At 36.4% G+C, this 27464-nt stretch overlaps 1 protein-coding gene across 1 annotated transcript in view; it reads left to right on the top strand.

Annotated features, from left to right (window-relative positions):
- The window catches only part of RUNDC3B (RUN domain containing 3B), a 51402-nt gene extending 24469 nt beyond the window's left edge, over positions 1 to 26933 (top strand). Inside the window, exons 7-11 of the mRNA XM_063412792.1 lie at positions 1248 to 1416; positions 6241 to 6398; positions 22967 to 23113; positions 23447 to 23562; positions 24591 to 26933. Coding sequence (XP_063268862.1) covers positions 1248 to 1416; positions 6241 to 6398; positions 22967 to 23113; positions 23447 to 23562; positions 24591 to 24736 — 736 coding nt within the window. The 3' untranslated portion in view covers positions 24737 to 26933. The remainder of the gene's footprint in view (positions 1 to 1247; positions 1417 to 6240; positions 6399 to 22966; positions 23114 to 23446; positions 23563 to 24590) is intronic.
- Positions 26934 to 27464: the final 531 nt, after the last annotated feature.

Genomic DNA, 27464 nt, shown 5'->3' with positions numbered 1-27464 from the left:
CCAATTCTCACTATCTAATAAATCAAGTAGCAATTTGACATCACCAAAAAGCATGGAAATTAATGCTATGTTTTCTGTTATTAGGTTTACCAAGATGAGAGAAGCGGTTAGGAGTAGTCTTGAAAATGTACAACTAAACATGAGACATCCTAGTTACTCTCTTGAAGTTCTTATTAACTTACATGTTAGTGACAAATTGTGATTCAGTTTGTATCATGGCAGGATCATGGGGTTATGGAAATCACTACTTTAAAAAATCTAGCAAATTCTGTTAGTGTAGGGGAAATATAGTTGTAAGGGAAGATTTTCAAAGGGCTACTGGGATAAATCAGAATCACAGAACTGTTAGGTTGGAAGGCACCTTTGGAAATCATCCAGTCCAAGCCCCTGCCAAGACAGGGCCACCTGTCACAGGTGACACCTGGATCAGGAATGTCCCCAGAGAGGGACACTCTACAACCTCCGTGAACAGCCTGTGCCAGTGCTTAGCCACTCTCACTGTAAAGTTCTACTTCATGTTCAGGTGGAACTTCGTGTGTTTTAGTTTGTGGCCATTGCTCCTCAGCCTGTCACTGGGCACCACTGAAAAGAGCTTGGCAGCATCCTCTTTGCCTGCCTTTGAGATTTTTATATGCATTGATGACATCCCCTCTGTCTTTTGTAGACTAAAATAAATTCTTATTTTTGAGACAAATGTCTGCATTCTCTAGCATGCATTGATTCTGGAAGATAGGAAGATATTTTAACAATGAGTCTACTTGCTACGTAGGGAGATACATTCTGTGAAGTAACAGGCACAGGATCTTTGCTATAAACATAGGTATACATTCTGGTTTATCTTCATTTAACCTAATGACAACCACTTTTTTGGATTTCTGCTTAAAAACAACAAAAAAACCCAAAACCTATTTTTAGATACTATTCTTTACCCTGAATTTGTGAAGAACAGGTTAAGTCATCACTTCCTTAGATAGCATATTGTAATGCATTTACCCTTTGTGTTTAGGAGAGTAGCCCACATACAGTTATATAACTTGACGAAGATCACAAGCAAATTTTTGCCCATTTTTTAGGTGGCTATAAAAACAAAAGCTTGAAGTACAAGTTGGGTTTAGTAATCCATCATATCCCAGCATTTCTTTTTTTTTTCCCAGAGGTTTTTAAGAAATGCAATGTTTTAATTTTGACCAGAATTTGCGTTTTTATAAGCACAGCTTTTTACTTGGCTAATAAATATGGTTCTTCAGTTCTGACAGTATCAGCAGTGATGAAGAAGAGCTAAGAACGCTGGGCAGTAGTGGCAGTGAAGGCAGTACTCCAGAGAACATTGGTCCTCCTTTCATCACAGATGAAAACAGTTGGTACAACAAATGCAAAAGGGTAGAACAGAAGTACCGGCTTGCATTGGAACAGAAGGTAAAAGATTAGTTTTGTGTGGGGACTATGGAACCAAAGCTCATCACCAGCTAATAGTGACATATCCATCTAAATAAAGGCAGGAAAATATATTATTAGATATTGTTTATCTCCATGTAAGTGGGCCTAAATTTTATGATCTTCAGAGTATCCAAAAAGAGCAATCCTTTGCTCACTGATTTGAGGGAAAAGAGGCTTGATGAGTTGGGGAAGAGAATAGCAATAATTTAGAGATCAGATTTCACAATCTAATGGAGAAGCTTTGGATTATTTTTCCAGTCTTGGAGTTACAGACACCATATCTCTAATGCTGTTAGGTTGTGAGCTTGAAGTCCACGTGAATTTTCTCTTCCTTAGAAGTCACAGATTTTTATTGTTGTAGGTAGACTGGCAGTTGAAGGCTTTTATGATGATAGTAATGTTAAAGTTTAAAATTTAATCTTAAACAAAACAAAAAGGATCAGCAGAATAATCCATTGAGATGAAAGACAAAACTATCTTCTCAGTGTCACTGAGGTGGGTTTTTAGAAAACAGGTACTTTTACAACTTGACTGAAGCAGAATGGGAAAGGAAAACATGAAAGGATGTGTTTGTGTTGGATTTTAATTTAGGTGGCATATTGAATATAACTATAGAAACCAAAGGTAGGTTTTCCATCTACCACCCAACATACATTAAGTTAGAGGTGAAGTGAAATATATGTCCAAACCTGTTAGTAGTTAGTAGTTGTAGTTAGTTCTTCATAACTGCATATTACATCTACAGTAATTACAATGCATATTAGCTAATAGAGAGAGAAGAGGGCAGACTGTTCATACACACCAAAGAAGTAGTGCACAGAGAAAGAAAGGAGGCCTTGGTCAGGAAAAAAACCAAAATACACCTGGTTCCATTTTTTAAAATAAGTTCTATTCGTATTTTTAGTATTTAGTTTTAGTATTTAGTATTTTGTTTTCCTAGTGTAAGAATTTGATTTTTGTGAAACTCTGAATTAACCATATGAAGGGCTGGAACAACACAAGGGTGCCTGGAGGTGTAATTATTTCCCTGAATACAGAATAGGTAGAATCAAAATTGGTTTATTCTAATGCACTTGAAAGAATATAGCTAAAGTTTTTCTAAGTAACAGTGAAAGAGTCAGATTTATTATGGGATAAAAGATAATTAATAATTTTTAAATTTTTTTTTAAAATTATGCATACAATTATTGCTTTTGTATTTTGGGTCTCTTAAACTTCCTGTTTTCGAAATATGACCTGAACTGTTGCATCCAGGTTGCTTGTCTAATCTTCTCAGCTAGTATCTTATCACTTTTCATATGGAAAGAACTTGTGTTCCTGGGGCCCTCTCTGGTACAGAGGGAGTTTTCCCTGCTTTTATAAAGCAAAATATGCTCTTCAAAAGGATCTCCTCAAACACATAAATGAAAACCTTTCTCTTGAACCATCAGAAGGAATTCCCATCCTTGCCAGAGGAACACATAGGATCAGTTTGAACACACACTTTCCCCTACCATGAGGAGAGTGTTGTCAGTTCTGGAGCAGCATTAAGAGAACAAAATAGGTGGATGTTTATTTTTCTTGTGGTTTTCTTGTTTATTTTTCTAAGTGGTTCCTTTCCAAGGATGCTCCATCAAAGTTGTGACATACATTTTTAGAAAAAGTACTGAAACCTGTAGCCCACATCCACAGTCAGAATCACTAGGAACCTTTGTCTGCATAAGTACAAAGGTTGTCAATGTTGTAACAGCAAATGGTGATTTTAGTTTATTCATGAGTCCAAGATCCAGAGCCATTCCCATTCCATGGAAGTTATTTCTGGTAACATTCTCTTAATGAATTGCTAACTTCTATAGGTAACTAATGTAAGGGTGAATTTAATTCAGTTTTAGGCTAAATCTTTGGAAATTTTGGTGTATTTAAACAATTTTCAAAATGGTACCTACTCTGACAGCTGTTGACACTTTCCTGGTTGTCCTCCTTTGGAATGCCTACTTGCAGTTACAGGAGCAAAATAACTTTTTTCCTACAGTCAGAAAATTTTCTGTTGTCTAATTTTCATTTGGGATGTACCTGCCAAGTTTTATATGATTCACTTCAACTGTATCACATCTGTTCTACTACAACTTGAACAAATGACCATTAAGATGGACTATGCAATTGAGCTCCTTTCCCAAGTGTTTTTCTCCCTTCCCTTTTTTCACAGCAATAAGTTGCACAACCAAATGAGTTACACTCAGTGCAGTAGGACCAGTTAATTAAAGACTTTTTATTTGAACAAAGGGGCTTTCTGACATTCTGTGTGTTGGAAAACTGGGGTTTTGTGACAAGAAGACCAAGTTGAAAATAACATCTTTAGTAACTGATATAGTAGGTCTGATTGATCCTTCTTTTGCTCTATTGTCATTCATTTTGCCCAAACAGTGGTAAATTCTTTTTGTGCCTCCCAAGTTTGTGTGCTATTATTATTAATGATGGTTATTTATATATTATTAATAGTTATTAATATATTATTAATACAGTTATTAGTAGCACCAGGTCACAATGTGGCAAGCAATTGGATTGCAGCTAAGATAAAGATCTCTGAGCCATTTGAGAGGTAGGATAGGGTCAGGTGTTACTTTAGCAAGCTAAATCCTAGCATTGCTTTTTTGGATCAGCTACATTCTACTGACCAAGACTCTTTGGTTATCCCACTATCCTGTCTTGGATACCTGACCAAAGCAGAAGTGGAGGGAAGAATAAACACAAAGCACATGATTGTGCACCACTTTGCTTCTTATGCACTCTTGGCCAATGTATATCAGCTGAGGGGCTGCCTGAAGCTTAAAGGTTTGTCTGTGTAGTAACCTGTGATAGATGTCTCCTCCAAATACTTGTCAAATATCCCCTCAGTTCCGTGTAAAATTTCACCATTGAAACAATTTTTTTTGGCAAAGCATTCTGTGAATCTACCATCTGTTGTGTGAAAAGCTACCTCCTATTCTGTCTTTTGAATCTGGATCCTATGAGTTTGATTTCATGGTGCTTAGCTCTTTTTAAAAAAAAGTTAGGAACTGTGTCTTCTTTTCTGCCCTGCCCAGGCCACTCTGGAAATATGATGACTTTGTCTTTTCCAAGTTGTGTCTTGTCCAGATCAATGAGTCATACTTGACACATTTGTTATTTATGTGGAAGTTATCCCTTCCCTGTTCTGGGATGGTTTATGCTGTTCACTTTTGAATAATAAACTCCTGAATTATTTGTGTACTGTTTGTACTGGAATTTTATATGCTTTTACTGGTGGGGTGTGCATCTCCGCGTCATTATAGATAGAGGTATTTGCTGTACATAGGATTATGTTTCTGATACTGGTGCTTCAGGTATAAAATGTTTCTGTAAAATGGTTTGATTGTTTTGTTTTGTTTTGTGGTGTTTGTGTTTTTGAGAGGCAGGAAGTTTGTTATGTTGTAACACATTTAGTACTTTTGAAGTGCTACTTAGAACTAGGGAATATCTTAGTCAAGATAACAGTAATATTTGATGAGGCAGAACTAGGCATATTGAAAAGATATGCCTCTCAAGATTCCTTGGAACTTGTACTGAGACTAAGAAGTCCCTGTCAAATATAAATATATCCAATATAATAATTGTGGTCAGATGGCACCTCTGGAGATTGTCCAACTCCCCTGCTCAGAAGAAGGTAGGCTAGAGCAGGTTTCTCAAGGCCTTTTTCATTCAGACTGTGAATGTCTTGGGGATACACATTCCCCACCCTGTCTGGACAACCCATCCCAGTGCTCATTTAATGGGGAAAAAAGGAAAGAGGAAAGAAAAGTTTTCCTATATTTGAATAGTTTCCTACATATTTGTAGTTCAGGTTGTGCTCATTGCCTCTTTTCACTGGCTATCACTTAGAATTCTATCGTGCATATACCCTCTCATTAAACACTGATGCACATTGATATAATTCTTTTTCCTTACCCTCTTCTCTTCAGCCCTGACCTGAGCAGCCCCAGCTACTTCTGTTTCCTCTCATGCTAGGGATGCTTCAAACCCTTGACAGTCTTTGTGGTGATGAATGACACTAGTAGCGTTTTATTTTACCAGCTACTGTGAACCTGTTTTCTTAACTCAACAGGAGTTGAGAACAGATACATCCATTCTGTGTCTCTGAAAACTACCTTATTTTTAATACCTTTTTTAAAATGTAGGCACAAATAAAACAGTTGCACATTTTTCCACAGGTTTCAAGGAATGTGCACAATTTTATGTAGAGTAGACTTACTGTATCTGGTTTTAATTGAGGGTTTCTGAGTTACTAACATCTGACATGCTGGAACCTTCTTTGTCATTTTAATATGTGATTCAAAAGTTCAAAGAAACTTTAAAATAACACTGGATATTTTATTCATAGTAATTCTGGATCCCTTTAATTAGCTATAAAGATCCACGTAGCTATATTCTGCTGTTACCCTTGTGTATTATCATCCTGCACCTGCTCAGTTCTAGAATTAAGATATTTTTCTTGTACTCGTGACAACTGTTTTTGAAACATGAATTAGTGTTTCATGCTGGTGGCTTTTCTGTCTCATTTTTTCATCCATTTTTCTACTCCTCTGCAAGAATATAAACAAATATGTGATTCTCCTTTTACCTATTAGGAAATCTCAAATTAATCTATAGTCAATTTGCTTGTCTGTTTAAAAAGGAATAATTAAAAAACCCTACAACAAACCCAAAGTAAGATCATATATGTCATAAACCAAAAAATATGAACATGCATAATTGAAAGTGGTTTTGAGAATGTGTTCTTTAAAGTTTTCTAATAACTTACATTTTCAGGGTTATCTTGAAGAATTGGTGCGACTCAGAGAAAACCAGCTGTCTGAATCTGTCTCACAGAATAAACTGCTGTTACAAAGAATTGAAGATATGGATCTAGCCCATAAAATGGAGAAGGAGCAGCTGGAATATATCATTGTGGAACTGCAAGACCAGTTGTAAGTTAGCATAATGGGGAAGCATTGCTAGAGCAGTATTACTTTATTTAAGTTATATAACTATACAATATGTAGAGTTTCTGATCCTGTGGAAATGAGTCAACTTCTTAAAGAAATTGATGTATTTTAGCTTTTTTTTTTCCTGACAAGTCTTAAATTTGGGAATGGCTCCCTGCAAACTGCAGTAGTGCAAAACAGAATAATTCTGAGGTTAAATAAGAATTTTTTTAAAAATCTGAAATAGCTTACAGTAAACTTGCTTACATTTTTACATGTTTTTATAAAATGTTCTTTATATTTTATTACTTCCAGTTTTAAGGCTACCCCTAAAAGTATTGAAAACAGCTACCTTTTGAAGATGATTTTTTAAAAGTTAGACAAGAGATAATAAAAAAATATTTATTTTCTTTGGTTAGATTTTAATTTATTTGTGATATCTCAGACACAGTAGAATTTCATCTGTTAGTCCTAAAACTATTCAAACTGGCAAAACCGTTCACTATCACACTTTCTTCAATGCAAGGCAAAATGCTAAAACAGAAGGCGGCGTATTTTTTATTAATAGCATATGTGATTTCTAGTATAATAAATATTTGAGTATCTTATGATTATTAAACAGTTTATCCTCTCAGCCCTGTCTGTTGTATGGGGAGGTACTCTCCTTTTGCAGAGACATTCCCATGTTGGATGAGTCTCTGAGCAGCCTTGTCTGGTGGAATGTGTCCCTGCCCATGGCAGGGTGTTGGAACAAGAAGAGCTTTAAGGTCCCTCCCAACCCAAACCATGGTGGAATTCTGTGTTTGAAGACCTAGGTAGATGGAAGCATCACTGTCTGGTGATGGGTTGCCATGAAACTGCCATAGGGTGCACCTGCAGCAGTTGAATGTTCTGTTCATAGGAACAGAACTTATTCAAGTTATTTTGCCTTAAATCTGGATTAATTTATAACTGTCTCAGCCCTGGAGTAGCATGGCAGCCATCTGAGATCTTTGAGACAATCTATAATAAAGAGAATATATGAAGACACCATCCAAAACGGTCTTTTCTATGAAGTAAAGTACTTCAAGCTTGTAAGCAAAACTTTTTTTTCCCTGCTGCTCTCTCTCTCATGATCATTTTATTTCCAGTGCTTGAAATGGATTTTATGAAAATGTTCAGGAATACAGAATTGGCATTTAATTTAGGCCAAATGTGGAGCTGAGTAAGAAAAAAAGATGTTTTTCCAAGTTTCTTTTTTTTCCCTCTGACTGACTGTAAGGTTTTGAGAGATACCTGTTCTTGAGTTCTTCTTTGAACTTACTGATATGCCTACTGATTCATGTTATACTGCTTTGGCATCCCTGGTTGTTTGGAGGAGATGAGGGAAGGTGTGAACTCATTTAAACTTACTGTGATACTGTAAATTTTGAATGTTCATACCTGCTGTGAAATTTTAGCTGAGATATATGTAGTCAGACTGTTGTGAAGATCTCGGTCATTCAGGTTTGATTTTGTGTGATGGCTTCGTTATGTAAAGGCTCAAATTGTGAAATAATCGCTTTTGTGTCTTGACAGTATTTTTGTATATCTGTTTGTGAGACACTGCAGTCAGGAGTCTGAGCTACACTAGATTTCTAGAGCAGTATAATTTTACATTTTTATTGCTGTGAGTGTAGCATGCCGGTCAGGTGAGGGAGGGGAAAAAATATTCCTAGCAGGTTTTGAATGTTCAACATCAGTCATAATTAACTTATTTTAATCATATTTGGTATTTGTGTTGGGTTTTTTATTCTGACTAAAGGTGACCTGGCAGCAGAATGTGATGTATCAGTAATGTGTCTGTAATGAGGCATGAGTTTTGGCCAATCGCTTTTTATGGCCCAGCCATTTTAGAAAGATGTTAAAGTAATACCAAAAGTTAGTGTTTTGCTCTGCTAGCATTTTGAAGCAGTGAATGTATGCTGTAATCTGAGTTCTTCATCAGCAGATAAGAGCAAGTTTGGGACTATTCCACCCAAGGCATACTGCATTACTGTTTGTAAAACACTTTGAGATCTGGTTTAGGATTGTTTGCTGTGTAATTGAAACTATTATAAATAAACATTCTATACTTTCTTTTTAATGATGCTCTTCTACTGGCTGCTGTTCTTAAGGTAGCAAGATCTATGACTTCAAACTTTAGTTGAGTAAGGTTTTGTTGAGGTTTCCAAAATTGCATTTCACAGATATGCAAAACAAATTTTTTTAATGTATCTTGTTGGTGGACTTGACAGAATCTGAGTCTATATATATATATACTTCTGCCTTCCCCCACCAAAAAAAGAAATGTAAGGTAAGGAGTAGAGATCTGACTTACTTGACAGTATAGGCTGTTGCTGACTTGGAAACCAGTTAACCCAGGATCAACAGATCAACAAGGCCTTCAGTTAAAAATTAGATTTCTTACAGAGAAACTTTTCTGTATGCATGTTTGCTAAGGGGGTTTGCTGCAAAGCATGAAATAAATATGGGAATAGGAGGTCAGAAAAAGTTGGAAGGAATTTTTTTTTACAGCTGCTATGCTTCATGTTCTGCAATTTTCAATATTCTTATCTTTGTCTTACACACTTGAATATTCAAACTACAATGAACAACATAGTTTCCAATTTAGTTAAAAACCTTTTTACAGATCTCATGAATACTAATATCTAGACAACGGTGAAGCTGAAAATTTATCAATTATTTATTCACAAAAGAGTAACTTTTTTTTGTGTCTCTCAGCTTAATTGAATTTCTTAGCAATATGCCCACCCATCTAGGGATTGTACCTCTTACTTTGTTGGAAGGTGTCTGATGGCAAATCAAGTTGGAAAAATGAATCTGCAGCAGATTATCCTGATTATCAGTTCAGCACATTTAAGCTAATACAAAGCTCATCAGGAAGAAGTTTCAGATTGGACATTGGGAAACATCTCTTTACCCAGAGGGAGGTCAAACACTGGAACAGGCTTCCTGGAGAGGTGGTTTATTCCCCCAGCCATCAGTGTTCAGGAGGCATTTCAATTATGTGAATTGTAATAATGATGAGCCACTCAGAGCCTCCATTTGTTTCTTCAGATATCATCACTGTCATGTGTTTTTTCCTAGGGTTAGCTGCAGTTCAACACTACAGAACAGAGCTTTTGGCTCCACTCTTCTCTAAGAATAGGGTATTTTTACAGTGAGGGTGAGGCAGTTCTAAAGTACGTAAAATTAACAGGTCTTAAGTGCTTGAAAATAACAGCTCACAGGAGGACAGCCAGGAGAAGCCTGTGATCCATGGCATGTCTAGATGAAGAAAATAGTTTGAATTCTGTAATATTCAAATTACAAAATACCCAAATCATCAAGGAACTGCATCCTGGAGTATTCAAAATGTACAGAGGCAGACATTGTTTCCTCCTCTGTGTTTCTGCAAAGAAATGTTGATTGTCTCTGGAAGCACAGAGACATTTGATTGCACACTCTATCAGTAAAAAAATAAGCACCTCCACAATGTAGGTATAATTATTTATACATTATATATAGTCTTGTGCTAATATATTATTTCCATTCTTAAACATGCAAAAATAGAAATTGAAGAGTATAAGATAAAGATGAAATAAACAAAATGTTACATTTTAAAAAATTTATTAGCAGTACAAAAAGGGTTTTTTTCCAGTACCCCAAAGGATTAGCTTTTGCATCTCACTTTGAGACCACTGCCTTGAAGGACTAGTTAGCTCAGGTAAAGATGTGACTGGGCAAAATCTGAAACCATTGGCCCACAGTATCCTTGCATTAAAACTCTTTAGCTCAGCTTAAACAGGCTTTTTTCCTCCTTAGGGTGATTCTTAGTCTTTCTTTTGATTAACACACTACCTCTGTTATGAAAAACTCTGCATCTGTTACTTTAAAGTTCAGATTCTGCATCTGAAATTGATATTTATGTATGTTAAATATTCATGTGTGATTATGAGCAAGATTCCATCAATTTCCTGATGGGTTCATTTCCTGTATATTGATTCACTGATGTTATAAAAATTGATTTCACTGATATTATAAAAGTTGATCAGTTTAATTTAACATAGAACATCTTCTTCAACAAAGTGAAAGGAAAAAAGGAAAGCATTGTATGCAAAGCAGAAAAACTCTCAAAATGCTTTAAAAGTTTTTTCTTCTGCTTTGATTTTTGCTGAAATGAAAACAGTGATTTGTGTAATGTTTGCCACCAAAGATTTCCCCCTAAAGAATTTCTTCGGGTTCTCAAGTTGTTGTGCCTGGTGTAAGATGGTACAGCCCCTTTGTCCCAACTGGTGTAATTTTTTTATAATTTTATCACATTTATGTGAAATTTATTTTGTGACTTAAATGACTATGCTATATTTTATACCACTCTGCTTTTTATCTTCCTCTACTGTTTCTTCCTGGATCCCCATCTTGATGTGGCATTTTGTGGTGGGAAGAAAAGTTGGGGGGGACAAAAAACAGTCTTCCATGTTTGGAATTCTATTACTGGTTAAGGCACAGATAAGCATCAAATTTAATTGTAGGGACACTCACATCTTATTTTGAATTAAGCTTGACTGTATAACTAAGAATTTTTTTCATGTGTTGTCAAATCTTAAAGATAGGTTTAATTTATCTGGCAGTTCCTTCAAAATTAGCCTTTTCAAGGTTCAAACTGTGCTTTTCCTCCATTCTTAATATCTTAATGTAGCTTAACATTTTATTATATTAATAATACTTAGTATTTTAATATCCAGAAATATTGCATTTTCTGTCTGAATAATATAGATATCTTTGTAAAGACAGGAAATGACAGTGTACCTGCAACCCTGAGCAGCTGGGATTTTTTCAGTGATACTCTTTAATTGCAGTCCATGTGCTGTGTGTGCCTTCACTCCTGAGGTGTGCACAGCCTGCCACGCTTCCCTCTTTTCCAGGCATTGCCTGCTGGAGTGCTCTGTCCACACTTTTTTCCCTGTTAGCTGTGTGTGGAGCTCAGGTAATGCTCCTTGTCTTTCAGAAAGGTCCATCAGCTCATTCCCAGCAGCACCTGAAGGTTGCGTGCCAGTTCTCTGAGCAGCATACAGAGTAAGTTCAGAATTGTTTAACTCCAGGCAAAATCAGCTTCTGCTTCAAACACACCGTGTCCTACCAGGTCTATTGTGGACTATGAAGGAAGATACACTGTATTCTCTGTAGCAAAGATTCCTTTTCAATGAATGGTCATGCCTCATTTGGTTAAAAAGCTGGCTTGTGAAAATAGTATCTCTGCTTGTCCTCACTTTGTCAGGATGCTATTTGTAAATGCTCTGGAGTCTGCAGCCTGCTGCCACAATTCTCTGCCTGTGAGCAGGCAGGGGAGGGTCAGAGAGGAAGGCACAAAGCTGTAGAGGATGTAGGCTATAGCTGTGCTATCAGCTATACAAAGCAAAGCAAAGCTTCTCCAAGGAAATGGAAGCAGGAGGGTCTGAGCAAAGGCTTTGAAATTTAGCTTGTGTTTTGTGTCTCCTTGTGAGTAAAAATTATTGTGGGTAGTCCGGCTTTGTAATCCTAGCTCAAAACCTAAACCATCTGGAGAAACAGGAAAGCTGGATCAATTTCTTTTAGCCCTCTTGCCTTCATTTCAGATAGTCCTTTTTTAAGACTTTTTCTTTTTTCAAAGAAACTGAATTTCTAAACTGCTTAAATACAGTAAATCCAATTCGTTGCAGCTGCTTTATTTCCTCACTGAAAGGAACTTGAAGATGAAAATTTAATCTTTGATCTTAGCAGGTTTCTTTCCTAGAATGTGAAAACTGAGACTGCTAATCTTTTTCTTTTAAAGCTTTCATGGATCCTGGTATCAAACCCTAATTCACATTAGCCATGCTTTTATTTGTGATGCTTCCTGTCAGTCCTCTGCTTCTCCCTTAAGTCTGAGCAGCAGTTTGAAATCCTTAGCGTTGCAGTCTGGTTGATTTTCAGGTCCTTCTTTTTTCAACTTGTCTGTGTGTGTTTGGGGTTTTTTTTTTTTACAGCATAGAAAAAAAATTACATATTCTGAGAGATGTCAAAACTTTTGTTTAGGCAGTGTTTTGAATTCTGTTTTTGTGTAATTTTTTCTTCTCAGGTTTGCTGCAATATTGTAATCCCATTCTGTTTTACAAGGGTGTGAGTTGAGAAGCAAGAAGGGAAGTTCTGTTTTTAGTGAGGTGGAAACCCAAGAAGACGTGGGTGTTTCCTTTTCTGCAAATACAACCAGGAAAAGTTTGGCTGGGCGTAGGACATAGACAGAGAGACTCCTGCAATTCAGAGGAACATACAGGGCAGGGTACAGAACTATGCACAATTACACAATTTGCAATCAAGCCTCCAACGTGATTATTCTATTCTCAGAATCCATGTGGGTTTAGTGTGCAAGTGGAAGCCAAAAGTTTCAGGGTTGATAGCAGCCTGAAGGAAAGGGCTTACTCTACAAGATTCAGTAGATGGGGAGGCATTTATTTTTAAACTCTCATATTTTAATATCTCATTCTGAACTGTTAAAAAAGAGGGTTAAAAGGTTTATTTTAAAATAAACATTCTAAAAAAAGTTTAAAGCTTTTGAAACTACTGGTGTCTTCAAGGTTATGTTGGAATATTTACAGCAAGATGTTTTCTGACTCCAAAATGAAAAATACTTTTGTAAGGAGTATACTTTCTGCTCCCTTCTCCTCTGCACTCCTGTTGGTTGGTTAGAGACCCATAGGGACTTTTCTTTCACCATTTGGCATACTTAATGACATTAGCATGACAGTGTGTCCCCTTCTAGGAGTCTAATGTGTAACATTAAATCTGTTTTTATAGTGGCATCTTTTTTCTCTTCTCCCATAGCTTCACTTCTATGGATAAAGGCATTGCACAGAAGTACCAAGCAAGAAAGCTTTAAATAAGTTAATTGGACATGAGCATCTTATGCATTCCAAATTCCAGAATATTTGTCCAATGTAGAATTAAAAGATTGGGAACAGAGAAAAATAAGGCCTTTCAAAATAATAATAACAAGTATTGAGCCTCTGAAAGCCTAAGTACAGTGCAGTTTCAAATGATGTGCATTCATGGTAGGAAAGCATATTGTGTGGATTGTGAGTTTCTTCCTCTGTTAATATACCTGAACTGTAGCAGAAAAAGAATACTTGCTTTGCTATAGCAATACAGCAGACATCAGTGTCTTCCTCTTCTAATTCCACAAAGAGAATTATCTTGTGCCTGGAACCTCAGGTGAACCTGAGGCTTTGTTTTCATAAAAGAATTTGAATAACTTGATGCTGCAAATGGAGGGCAAAAATTGTGGTAAGTCAATCATGGTGCATAATCATTAACTGCTGCATTGCAATCAGAGCCTGAGTTTGATCTTTGTGCTTTTTCTGTTTAGATAAATAACCTTGCATTACTATTTGTTTCTCAGAATCACAGGGTTTTGTGCTTCATTTCTTCATACTCATATACTGTACATTTGTTTCTGTATTCCAGAAGATACTGATGGGAAAATATTTCATATTGCTTATACATAAATGAGAAAAGTTGAATGGAATTTAATTTTTTCTAATATATTTAATGCAAGTTACGTGAAGTTCAACACCAAACTAAATGGGCTTTAAATGACAAATAGTAAAAAATCATCATTATTTTAAGGGTGGAAGAACAGTGCCAAGTTAAAATGGGGAGGAGAGGCTAGCTCTGTATTTGCAGGGATGACTTTATCATTGATATACTGAAGGAGTATCCCTGTGATTCATCAGACAAAATACATTCATATTTAAATTATCCTAAACTTCAGATTTATTTTACTGGGCTTACTGGTTTAAATAAATCAGATCAGGAGTTAAGCTTCATCTGGTAAAAAAAGATTAGCAAATTTTTTTTATACTTTCACAACAAAATTCAAAGTTTCTCTAAAATACAAATAGTTTGTTCAAAAAAAGGTGAGTTACAGATCAGTGTGCATGATTGCAAAAATGTGAGAGGTTTTTAAAATTAGATGGTGTTTGTAAATTTAGGTTACAACTTGTTTTTCCAGTTTTAACTTTGTGTCTTGTGTTTCTTCAGTATTTTGTTAAAATAAAGCACAGTCTAAATGAGTTCCAGAAAGACTTTAAATAGATAAAGTGAAATGCCTGAAATTATAACCAAGATACAATCCATGTGCTCCCTGATTCCTGAGCAGGAAGCTTTCATTAGCTGCTGTCCTGTTTTGGCTAGCAAGGGGTTGAGATATCAACAGGTGTTTTCTGTTGGTCATTGAGATGTTCTTATGCAACCACTTAACACTGTAATCTTTCATTATGTTGTTATCCAAATTATAACTCAAATTAGATTGGCAAAGATTTTTCTTTGCCTCCATTTACCCCTTCCCATGTCTCCATTTCTACTGTTACTCTCTGATTGTGGATTTTTGTTTGGGTTTTTTTTCCTACCCCTTTGTCCTTGGATCAGACTTTTGCCCTCCTCTTCTTTTATTCTGTAATTTCTAAGATTTTGAAGCTCTGCCTTACTGTTTGCATAGTTTGGCAGCTCTGTTAATTCACTTTCAACTGCCAAGAAGGACTTACATTACTCAAGGCTTGCTGCTAGTATTTTAATTGATTGTTTGTAATTAAAACCATGGCATTCTGAAAGAGCTTATATATGCTAGTTTTGGCAAATACTTGCCTATATATGTAGAAGGTTAATCTCTCAATTACCCTGTTGGATATTTCTCCTGAAATTCTTGCTGGCTTAATATGATAGTGGAATTTTAAAGAAAAAGTGGTCATTCAGTCAGCCCAAAGTTACTTAACCATTTTGCAGTTGTCTCTTCTGTTTTTACTGAATTCAAAGGAATCAAGTTAAAATGACAAAAAAGTTACTGAGAGTACTAGTTTTCCTGATCCATTAAGAAAAAAAGATCTTGATTTATTTTTTCTTGATATATTTTTTTCTTTTCCTTGTAGAAATGTTTTTTTAAAAGGAATTCAGCTATAAACAGATATGTTGTATTTACATCACTGACGTAAGGGAAGAAGAATCCTTAAATGACAAACTGAGTTTGAGAGGATATTTACAGAAGGCAAATTGGACAATCTGTCAAAGAAAAGCATGTTTGCTAAGGGTCCTCCATTTCCCAGCAGAGATGATCTGATAGCTGAAGATCTGACGTTAAATCTGCTCTTTATTTTTTCATTAGTTTGGTTGCTGATCAAATTCAGTATTCTTGTTTTCTGTCAAGATCTACTATCTTGGAAAACTGGTTGTGTTGTGTCTGCTATCCTGCTCCAGAGAATCAGGGCTAGTTATTTGTCCACAGACACGAAGAGTGTCAGTCACATGCTGCAGTGCTGTTCTAGTGAGCATATGCAAAGTTAACATATTATGGTATATTTTGATTCATTCTGGATGTCTGTGTTCAGAAACAAAGTCTCCACTGCAGTTAGACTAGAACTCAGGAGTCCAGTTGCTAGTATTTCTGACAGTATAAACTTCCTCAAGTTATCCAAAGGTCAAGAAAATCGAAGGCTGTATAAAATTGATAACTAATTGTGTTAGGATATAGTTCAAGATCTCTCTAAGAGACAATAAGGGAGGATTAAAAATGCTGAAGAAGCTTCAAGGATGTCTGTTCTGTGGCACAAGTAGAGCCATTGCTGCGACACACAAAGATCTGTTGGTCAGTCAGAATAAGAAAATGTGTTGCAGTAGGACATTCCTGCTTTTTTTTTCACTGCAGCAACTGCCTTTAGAAAGTCTGCTGGCATCTAACTGCTGTGGCATCTAGTTTGGGGAATGGTGTGTCAGTGTACAGGGCACAAATCTGAGAGAGGTGCTGTACTGCAGTATCAAAATCTACTGGTAAGTAACTTGTTTTCATACCTGCTGATCTAATTTCTCAAAGTCCAATGACATACCAGTCCAGACAGCTCACTGCTGTGCTACAGTACTGACAGCTTGGGAGCTCCCTTTTTATTTTGGAGTTGCTTTTACATATTTTAGTTATATTCATGTATGCTATCAATTTGAGTTTGCATTCCATATTTCCTGTCCTAAATAAAGGTTTTTAAAGCTTGTTCTTATGTGAATGTTTTTATTTTTTTTTAAGCTTTTATTTTCACTTTTACTTTTCACTACTCAGGTAGTTCTTGAACTGGAACACTCATCTGATGTAATTCCCTTTCTTAGGGAATTAGTCTGTTTGGTTTATTTCCTGTCTTCATCTGCTGGTAGGAGGGCAAATTGCCAAATGGACTGGCATTTTCTGGATTTGGAGAAATTAAACTTGCAGGTAAGAAATTACCGTTTTTTCGTAGGTATAATTAGAAACAGAACTGACTTTTGTTTTATTGAACAAAAACCACCTATGTACATGGAACTTTTTGAATAGGCTTCCAATGAATCTGCATTTGGTCCAAGGAAAATTGGAAATCCAGTATAGCTGAAATGAGACCAGAAATTTTATGTGGTTATGCAGGAAAGGCTTTTCTATATTATCTTGGGCTAAACTTGAGATTAAATTTTATTTACTTATTTATTTTTAAATTCCTAGAGCAAATATAATTACAGTATAGTAAGTGACAAGATACAATCACATATATAATTTCTGCTTTGCATGCAGGAGCCCAACATAGAGGTTGTCTTTTGTCCCTCTCTCACTCTTAAGTCAGGTCACACTTTCAAGATGCAGAAGTCTTAGATGTGTTAATTCAAAACACTAATTTTTTAATCTCTTGAGAGGCAGCTGAGCTGCCAAAAGCAATGTTAGTACAAACAGATGTGTTTGTGGGTTTATCTTAGGAATTATATTTTAAAAAGATAAACCCAAACCAAAATAACAACAAAAAGCTTAGTAAAAAAAACCAAACACAACAAACCAAACAAACCCCAAAAATCCTAAAAGAGCTATTTGTGATGCTTCATTTACATAGTGGCCCCTAAGGTGATTGTGCCAGAACTGAAAGGTGGCAGGGATGGAAATGGGCAGTAATTCATCAATTACATTTTATTTTTCTGTGTGTACCTTACAAAAATATATCCTGCATGTGCTTAATACTCTCAAAATAATAGATCATTAAATAAACATCTCAAAATAATAAAAGCTGAGGAAATCTGCAAGTAAATATTCTGAAGAGTACCTGACAAACACTGGGCAAGTGAACAGTAGAGGAGAAGGATGTTTATTGGAGGACTTCACTAATCTCACATTTCCCAGCTTCTTAAATGCACAATTAAAGAACTGAAAGTCAAGAGCATGCAGAGATATTTCTGGGAAAAACCGTGTAAACCTGATGAATGCTCTGGCTGCTTCTGTTATTCCTGAATAAACAGAAGTAAATTTACGGGCCTGGAGGGAGCATATGTATCTGCAGACACTTATTTCCACCCTGGGAGTATGTTAGTATTGATTAGTTAATGACTCATCAGTAATCTTTTGTAATAGGCAGGAATTCTTTAGCAGGATGTTTTTACTGAACAGGGTTTTTTTGTTATTGAAGAGGAGTCTAATTTTAATAGTAGTTCTTGGTATAGAGAACAAAAAATATAAATGTAAGGCAGATATTTGTTAGTTTTTAATGATGTACTTTAATACTAAGATGTTCTCATCTCTTTTGCTGATTGTTTTGCCAAACAAATTATTACTTGCAGAGTATTCTCAATTTGTGTGGAGTTTTTCTTTGTTTCAGATATTAAAAAAAATCCCACCAAAATTCAAGTGTTATAAATGTTATCCTGGGACAACATGGCAAGACTGTGTATATTATACTTCCCTTCTATATATATGCATTATGGAAAAATCTATTCTGTGAAGTAGTTCCAAAGAGTATTTGGTAATTTTAAAAGAAATGTCCTGGTTTCAGGTGGAATAATTTTCTTCCTAGTAGCTGGTACGTGCTGTTTTTTGAGGTTAATGTTGGTAATAGACTGATGTTTTGGTTGTGGTTGAGTTTTCTTTCTCAGCCTTTCTCTTCACTGTTTCTTTATTTTATAATGTTTGCATAGCTTGAAACCCTATATGAAGTTATCTTACCAAAGTGTTGGTTGGGGTAAGGACTGCTAAGGGTATAACTGTTTTCTTTCTACAGATTATAAAACAGCTTCTGCTACCTTTTGCCAACATGACTGTAAAGAGATGGAAATAATTGTAGACACAAGACACCAGTTAGTTGGATGAGAGAGGGGAAGTTCACAGGCTCTCAAATAATCAAGATTTTTTTCATGCCTAGGTTAGAGAATGTACCATAAATGAGTTTAACCCCTCTGCTCTCATAATAAGTTCTTACATAATCTTCCTACACTGCACAAAACCCTCTGCACTCCACAGTGCCACTGTTCTAGTCCAGGATACCTTGTTCAGCCTATCACACACACTGCCTGTCTTTCATTCAAAAAAGAGCCATACAATCTCTTGCTAAAATCCACTGTATTCTCCATGTACCAACTGCCTTCCTGGGATTATTACTTCTATGCACTGTTTTAATCTTCTTTTCCAGAGTGAAGAAAAGGAGTTAACAGCTTGGTGTATATGCTTATTTTCACTCAGATTTAATAGTATTTCCTTTTTTTTTAACTTCTTCCTTTAATAAATCCTATTGCCTCTCTTACTTACCCTCTTTTCTTTTTGAAATGTTCTTGCTTTTACTCATATATTAAATGACTTAACATACTGTCTACAAACCTTAACTTGCATCATCCTTAAATCCTCACAGCTACAAAACCAATAGAGCCATGTTTTATTGAACTTTATTTAAAAATAGAACTAGGTACTTGTAGCAGTCATGGTGCGAGGAAAAGTCCTGCCTCAAACCCTGCAGCACCTCTGGACAGAGCTGGCCAGCCTGGTTACAGTGAATTCTGGGGAACAAGAGCACTACTGTAGAAATTCAATATGCCTTGGATAAAAGAAGTTGTTCTCCTTTGAGAGCTCTTAACCTCTAGAAAGCATTTCTTTCATCTGAGCAAGGGCAGGACAGCACTAGATAGTCTTGCACAGCTTTTTTTCATATTGAGTTTTGAAATTTGTATTTGCTTTTTAAATTAAAACTTGATAATATTTTCTTCCCTTTCAACTTTTTTTATAGTAAATGCTTTTGTATCCACCTCTTTTCCTGTTTATGAATATCTGTAGCAGGATCATCTTTTCTCATGGTGATTAGGGGTGTGAGGATTCTGTAATGCTGTGTTGACGTGGTTTAGTAGTGGACTTGGCAGTAGTGGGCTTATGGTTGGAGTTAGTGATCTTAGAGATCTTTTCCAGCCTGAGTGGTTGGTCACTAGTGGTGTTTCTGTGCAGTTTAATACTTTGACTCTTCAATAAAGTCTGGTTAAATAAAGAGAGTGCCAATTCTTGCATATTGAGAGAATTGCTGTCTGCAGGCAATGCCTTTATAGTTGCTCTTTGCTACAGTAGAATCTTATCATGCTTGAAAAATGTCTGCAAAAGAGCAAAGAGCTAAATAATCTACAAAGCTGATAAATTAGATGGTAACTAATAGCATCTAGTGTGAATATTTTGTCTAGCTTTCTATTGTCTGTACTACTATTATATATATATCTGATACTGTGCTTGCACTGATTTTATAATTTCAAATCTATTTATACATATTTTTAAATATCCAAAATACAAGTTTTAAGAGGAGAATATTTAGGTCTGTATTTTACTTGATGCCTGAGCATGATGGATGCATGATGGTTTTCTTCCTCAGCAAGATGGAGTGGTTTAAGAAGTGATTAACTAAAACTATCTTTAAAAGTTATGTTAAAATTCCTGGAAAAGTTTGGTGAGTCTTCACTTCAGAATTTCTTTGCTCACACCGAAAAGGTGAAATTTCAGGTTAGTAGGGCATAAAGATTTGTGGAATGTAGAAATATAGATATGTTCAATATAGAAACCTATGTCAAATGCAAAATTTCCACTGTTAGCAACTTGTCTGCAGATGTGTGTCTGTGATGATGTCTGTAACAGTGTACAGGCGTTCTCCAAATGGAAATTTGCATGTACATGTGTTACAGGTGTTGCATGTAAGAATTTGCATTTAGGCACTGTGGGCATAGTTGCTCATATAAACTGTGTCCTGTTATGAAACTTCTGTGAAAACATTCAAGTTGTCCTTCTGAGTAAGGAGGTGATGTAATGTACCTGGCAAACCTTGTAAGAACTTGCTGTCTTGCTGTTTCAGTTTCCTCAGATCAACAAACCTGTAACAGCCCTGGCAGTGCTCGATGTTCCCCAGGGGATTAGGGTTATTGCATGGGGAAGTGAATACTATGCAAGGCATTTGAAATTATTGAGAGCTTTGGTTAGTGAAGTGGTTATTCCTGTAGACCTCTCAGAGAGGAGGATGAGGGTGTTGATCCCTGGGTAGGAAAGTTGATGGTTTACTTCTGTGAACCGCTGAGGGAATTAGTCATCGTGAGAGAAGTTTCTTGAAACTAGTTTCATTCATGGTTGTGCTTCATTCCCTTCTTGTGCAATAAAACTCTGAATCTGTCTCCTGTATCAAACTCAGCTGCTAAAAGTTCCTTACTGAGCTTACTACTGTTGTACTTTGTTTTGTGGGAAATTTTTTCTCTTTGGGCACTGTTATTTGCCCTTAGAGAGGTTCCTGTCTAAACAGTTCAAATACCACCAGAATAAAAACTGTATTGTAAAAATAGACCTGTTGACAATGTTATTGGAAAATTCACATAAATGTATGTGTGCCATGAATAGTTATTTAATTTGCTGTGCAGTTTGGCATTTCAGATAGCAACATGGCATTTGGCTTTGAACTTCTGAGTACATTTGGTATGGAGATGAGTAAATTAGCTTTTTGCTTCAGGCCAGAGATAGTCAAACTCCTTGTAGAGCAACATTTTACTATTGTCTAGTATTTTGTGGATTGGAGGACTTACAAAATCCAATTACAAAATGCTGTTGCTTTTATTTCTAGTTATTCTACAGCAGCATAAGGGCAGATCAAAGTTTGCCGTGTGCTATTGAAAAAAGGCTGGTCTTGGAGCCTGAAAAACTCTGTACTTTCCTTATTTCAGTATGACTTTTGGCAGGTGATTTCCAATACTGGCATATTAGCTTCTTCATTTCTAGAATTTTAGAGAACTGATTTGCTTTATTGGGGAATATGAGGCAAAACTAATTTAAACATTTAAGGTATTACACTTTTTATATCAGTTATAGACATAGTTACTAGAAACTGAAAGGTGATAGGAAACACAATAATTATGTGTTATAGTTCACCTGAAAGCATACAGTGGAATTAACATGTCTGGTTTTTAGTTCATTCCGGAAAAGTGGGGATGCAAGGGTGATCAAACTACAAAAAAAAAAATTGGTGTGGAGGGAAGCACATCACATTCCCATAGTGAGCTTGCAAATTAGCTGGCCTGTAAATTACCATTATGCTGGCAGAAAGAGCTTTTTAAATGCAGTTGCTTTTCTTCATTGCTTTGTAGGATTCAAATGTCAACTTTTTTTTTTTTCTTTTGGTTTCTAAATCTGTCTCAATGCATTTCTAAGTGCTTCCTCTGGGGAAAGTGAAGTGTTTAGGATGCTCTGTGAAAATTGTAGTCTGTTGGTCACTTGAAGTAGATCATCTAGATGGTCACTAGTGGTGTTCCTGTAGGCTTGGTTTTGGGGTCAATCCTGTTTAACATCTATCTTTATTGATGGTCTGGATGTGGAAAGGGAGATCACCCTCAGTAAATTTGCAGATGACACTAAGTTGTGTGGGAGTATTGATCTGCTGGATGGCAGGAAGGCTCTGCAGAGAGATCTGGACAGGCTGGATCAATGGGCTGAAGGCAACTGCATGAGGTTCAAGAAGGTGAAGTGCCAGGTCCTGCCCTTGGGTCAACAACCCCTGCAGTGCTCCAGGCTGGGGACGAGAGGCTTGAGGGCTGTTTGGCAGAGAGGGACTCGGGGGTACTGTTGATAGGTGGCTAAACATGAGCCAGCAGTGTGCCCAGGTGGCCAAAGTGGCCTTTACCAAGAACAGTGTTGATTGCCCTGTACTCAGCGCTGGTGCAGCTGCACCTGAAGTGCTGTGTTCAGTTTTGGGCCCCTCGCTCCAAAAAGGACACTGAAATGCTGGAGTGTGTCCAGAGAAGGGCAGCAAGGCTCGTGAAGGGTCTAGAAACCACATCCTGTGAGGGACATGTAGGGGAACTGAGGGTGTTTAGTCTGGTGGAGGCTCAGCAGGGACCTCATTGCTCTCTACGAGTTCCTGAAAGGAGTTTGTAGTGATCTCTTCTGCTGTACCTGAGGTGACAGGACCCAAGGAAGTGGCCTTAAGATGAGACTTCAGAGCGGAGATTCAGATTAGATTTTAGAATTTGTTTTTCACTGTTCAGGTGGTCAGTCTGGAATAGGTTGCTCAGGGAGGTGGTGGAGTCACCATTCCTGGAGGTGTTTAAGAGACAGCTGGGTGTGGCACTGGGTAATGTGGTTTAGGGGTTACAGTGGCAGTGCTGAGTGATGGTTGGACTGGCTGATCTTGAGGGTCTCTTCTAACCATGATGATTCCATGATTGTCTATGTCCTGGTTTTCCTTTATCTTAAGGAATTGCATTTAATAGACTCTTTTTTTGTGTGTTCACAGAACTGTGCTAAAGAATAATGACTTGAGATCAAGACAAGAATTAACTACTCACCTCACCAATCAGTGGCCTTCCCCAGGAGCTCTGGATGTCAATGCTGTTGCCTTGGACACTCTACTCTACAGAAAGCACAATCAACAATGGGATGAGTAAGTTTCATATTTATTTTGATACCCCCTTAGAGGAAAAGGGAAAGTGAAAATTACATATTCCCTCAGCATACTTTGGAACAACATATCCTGTTTGAGTAACTTGTTACAATGTACAAAGATCACTAAAATCAGTTTCTCTTCCTTACCATAAAAATGTTACTCCTTTGGATTCATTTTTTAAAAAAGGCGGAAAAATAAATCATTGCTTTAGGAAATAAGCAAAAATAGTGTTTAAGAGAATAAAGATTAACTGCATAGGTCTTTTTAGAAAACTTTTTAAGTAGAGTTGAAGATCTTTAAATGTGTTGCTAAATATTACTTGCTTTGCAGGAAAAGTTTTCAAAGTCTGGACCAGCTTTCAGCAGAAGTTAGTCTTTCTCAATCTTCTCTGGATCCAGGTCACTCACAGGATGGGAAACAAGATGGAATTAACTTGTTAAATGAAGGTACAGAGCCCGTCTAATGTCTTCCTTTAATTTTGTTCGTCTTTTCTCTGAACTTCAGTCCCTGTGAGACAAATTTTCAGTGTGAAGAAAATACACATGGAAAAACATATTTTTCATTGTTATGCGAAGTGTTTCAGCTTCCCTAAGGACTCTGCTTCAAATAAGCTTGGATTTATGAAGATAACCCGCCCCCAGTCTTTTGTATTTAAAGCTAAGCTTCAAATATGTTGCACATTTCTTCCTTCTCCATTACACAACGAGTCAGCCTGACTACAAGGAGGATCTGCTGACATCTTTCTGCTGTAACAGACTCCTTATATTTCCCTTTTTTGTTTTAAAAGAATGATTAAATGCACTGGATTTGCAACTATCACTGTCATTACATCTTGCATTTAACATTTAACTGGAGAAGCAGCCTGACAGTGCTCCCTCTATTTTCCATTAAAATAGAGAGAGGAACATGATATGAACTGTCTCTATAAATGTAATATATGAACACACCCCCTTTCAAATCTGGATGCATATCAAGCTTAGCTGCTCCATCTTGTGGGCGATTCTGAAAAAGCAGGAAAATGTTGGAAGATTTGTGAAATTAGTAGTATTTTGGGAGTAGAATATAAATTTTTATAAAAGAATCCTTTTTGTATCTCATCAGTTCTAAGCTTTAAATAGATGTCCCAATACAAAACCTTAGTGTTATGTAACCACTAAAACTTCTCTTTTTTAAAATATCAAGGATAAAAAATTTGAAGATTTTTTTCATTATTGTAAGCAGTATTAAAATCTAATTTAATTCAAGACTGATTTCAGCCCACCCTGTATGGCATGGGTAGGGATCTCTGTACCACCTGGATAGAGAAAGAGTGGTGTAAGTTGTCTTCCCAATTGTATTTATGAAACATGCTGAAGCACACTATGGAATTCACAGTAGTGTAGATCAAACAGCTTTTTCTGTTCTCTCCTTTTTTTATGGTCAACTAATCTTGTGCTGCAAAAATTACTAGCTTAATTCTTATTTTTCTTAACAGGAAAGGAAGACACTCCGTCATTGCTTGGTCTTTGTGGCTCTCTTACATCAGTAGCAAGCTACAAGTCTCTCACAAGTCTGAAATCAAGTGAATACCTTGCAAGTCCCACAACAGAGATGACAAGTCCAGGTTTAACACCATCTTGAGATGCACACAAGAAGGAAGAGCTTTCTGTTGTATTCATTTGGTTTATGTTCCATAAGATGACTTGCAATGAAGACTGCTAGTTCTGAGTTAAAAAATAAGCTGCTTTATTTTTTCTTGTCATAGATACCTTTATAATTCACAAATTTGGTCAGTTTTCATTTGTGTTTTCTTTCCCCCAGAGGACTTTTCAGATGTTCTATTTTAGTCTGGAATTATTTCAATCTCTTGGTCAGGTACAGAATGTATAATCTGATGTTTATGTCTGGTTTTTAAAATGAAACAGTTGGAAATCAGACCCATATTAAATGCCATCAGCTTTGTTTCTCCTTGCACTAGCCTGGACTGGCTCTAGCCACTGTACTCTGCAGTGCTTTAAGTATTTATCAACTCCTGCAGAACACACAGGGAATCCTGAACACCAGTATTTGTAGGCAAATAAATACCTAAAAATCCAGCTTTTCATATGTGTATGTTGTGTAGGACCTCAAATAGCATATTTAACCTATCAACAGCTTTTCTCAAGTTGACTCAGTGTTAGGTTTTGCATTCCTGTTAATATCATGGCACTGGAGATGTCCCAGTCACACTGAAACACAAACTCTTGAAATTGCATGTGAAAAACAAATGTAACTTGATCATATAAATCAAGCATACATAGCAATTTGTAAATGGTGAGCAAACTCACTAAATGCTTCTAAGTGGCCTGGGTTACAGATAATCTAACATACAGAAAGTTTCTTGCTGAAAAGATGGAGGCTATGGATGATGGGGTAAGCATCTTGTGAAGTTTGGATTCTGTGTTTATTGGCAAGATCCCAAGGAGAGTGAAAAAGGGGAAACAATGTAATGACTGTATTTGTGTGTTAAAAGACTTTTTCATCCCTGTAGTAGTGCAGTAGGTATTTTTCTTGCTTAGGTAATACAGCAGAACTTCTTTAAGTCAGTTTTCTCAAATTACTTACCATCAATTTAAATTACAGATAGGAGAAAAAAAAAAGGGAGACATTTTTTTAAATGTAACTAACTTTCCAGATTACCCTACAGTTTCAAAGTTTGCAAAATAATTTTTGAATTGCGAACTATATTCTTAATTCTTTGTAAGATACAATGGATCCTTTATCTATGAATTTTGCTAATCAAGGTAATGCTTATCAGTATAATTAGTAACTTTTTAAACAAAAGTGAAATGCATGTAAGTATGTTGTATTTATAAGTGCTAGGGAAAATGCTTTTTTGTGCCAAAGAAGTTTCATAAATTGTTTACATGAGTAGCTGCAATACAAGACAGATTTTAAATTACTGCTTACTCCTAGGTGTTTACAGTATGTCACACCTGTACAGGTTTAGTTGATTTGCCTCTTGTGATGATACCTTGGCACTACTACTTTAAACTGGTCATCATAGGGTGGGCTTGAAAGAAAGAGAATTCATTCTTAGCTAAACTGAAATATTTAGTCTTTTTAAGTATGAGGCTATGCATTTCTGGAACTCAAGGCACTGCTGGATTTAGCTAGAGGATAAGAATCGATCTCCTCAACTTTCTAGTCCATGCTGCTGGAGGTCACTACATTCATTGCAGGGTACACAACCACTGATGCTGTTTTAATGCAGAATTTTAAAGCAGTTTAACAAAACCACCAGGTCTTTCAAGCCTTCATGTACCCACACAGATAATTACTCTGTAATAAACTCCGGCCATTAAATCCTTTCATACACCTTCAGAATGTCCATTACTTCATGGAACTCGTTTTTGTCATCACATTAGGCACCTGCTTCTTGAGTAACATTATTAAATATAAATTTGTAAACTAGAGATACATTTTTACTACAAATAAAATGAGGGAATCCAGATTCCACAAGTCATCAGTCTGCATCAATGTACAGTGATTTAATCAGTCTTGTTTGCTCTTAAACACTTCTCACACCACATGGGTGTTTTGGAGGGGGCAGTAATCATGATCTTCAGTCGTGTCCACTGGCTCTTTTCTTAGAGCTACATGTGTCGTTTAGCTGAAGTCTTTTATGTAGTCTGACACGTGTTTCTGGGTGTCATTTTGTGCATGGGCAATCAGTTATGTGCATCTTCTCAGTTCTAAACATTAACTATTTTTTAAAACAGAATTTTAAACCGCCAAAACTGTATGTTTTGTTTCCTTGATGTTCCATAAATGTTGCATGTAGATTAAAAATTTTGTATCATCACTAGTTACAAGTTGTTGTCTCTGTTTTAATCACACAGGATAAAGACCATTCAGTATATTACAGCATTACTGAGTTTATAGCAAATACTTTTCTTGCACAAGGGCGAGACTGGTTTTCTTGCTCTCTATAATTCAGGATCATCCAACATCTGCTGTTAGTATGTTCTCCTAGGCCTTGTTTTGCAAATTTATGTTCAAAAGTCACAGTGGAAGAACCGTGTTAAGCATCTCCTCTGGCAGCACCATGGTACCTAATGTGATACCAAATGTCTTTACAAGTAGAGCATTTTTCAGTGTGTGAGGAATTTTCACCATGGACTGAACTCCATTTCTTGGGTAAGTATACCCAAATATCAGTTTCTTAATGATCTGACTATTGAATTGCTTTTGTATCAGCACCCCCCTCATTAAAATACACAAAAAAGTAGAATTCAACAACGGCATTGAAAATACATGAAAGGAGGGAGGTAGTGAGGGTAGTTAAAAAATAATTTAAGTCATACAGAGGCAGCTCTGATTTAGAAAT

This window comes from Prinia subflava, chromosome 1 (genome assembly GCF_021018805.1).
Source record: "Prinia subflava isolate CZ2003 ecotype Zambia chromosome 1, Cam_Psub_1.2, whole genome shotgun sequence".
NCBI lineage: Eukaryota > Metazoa > Chordata > Aves > Passeriformes > Cisticolidae > Prinia > Prinia subflava.
Note: the sequence above shows the minus strand (reverse complement) of the source record. Positions and strands in the feature narration are given on the sequence as shown.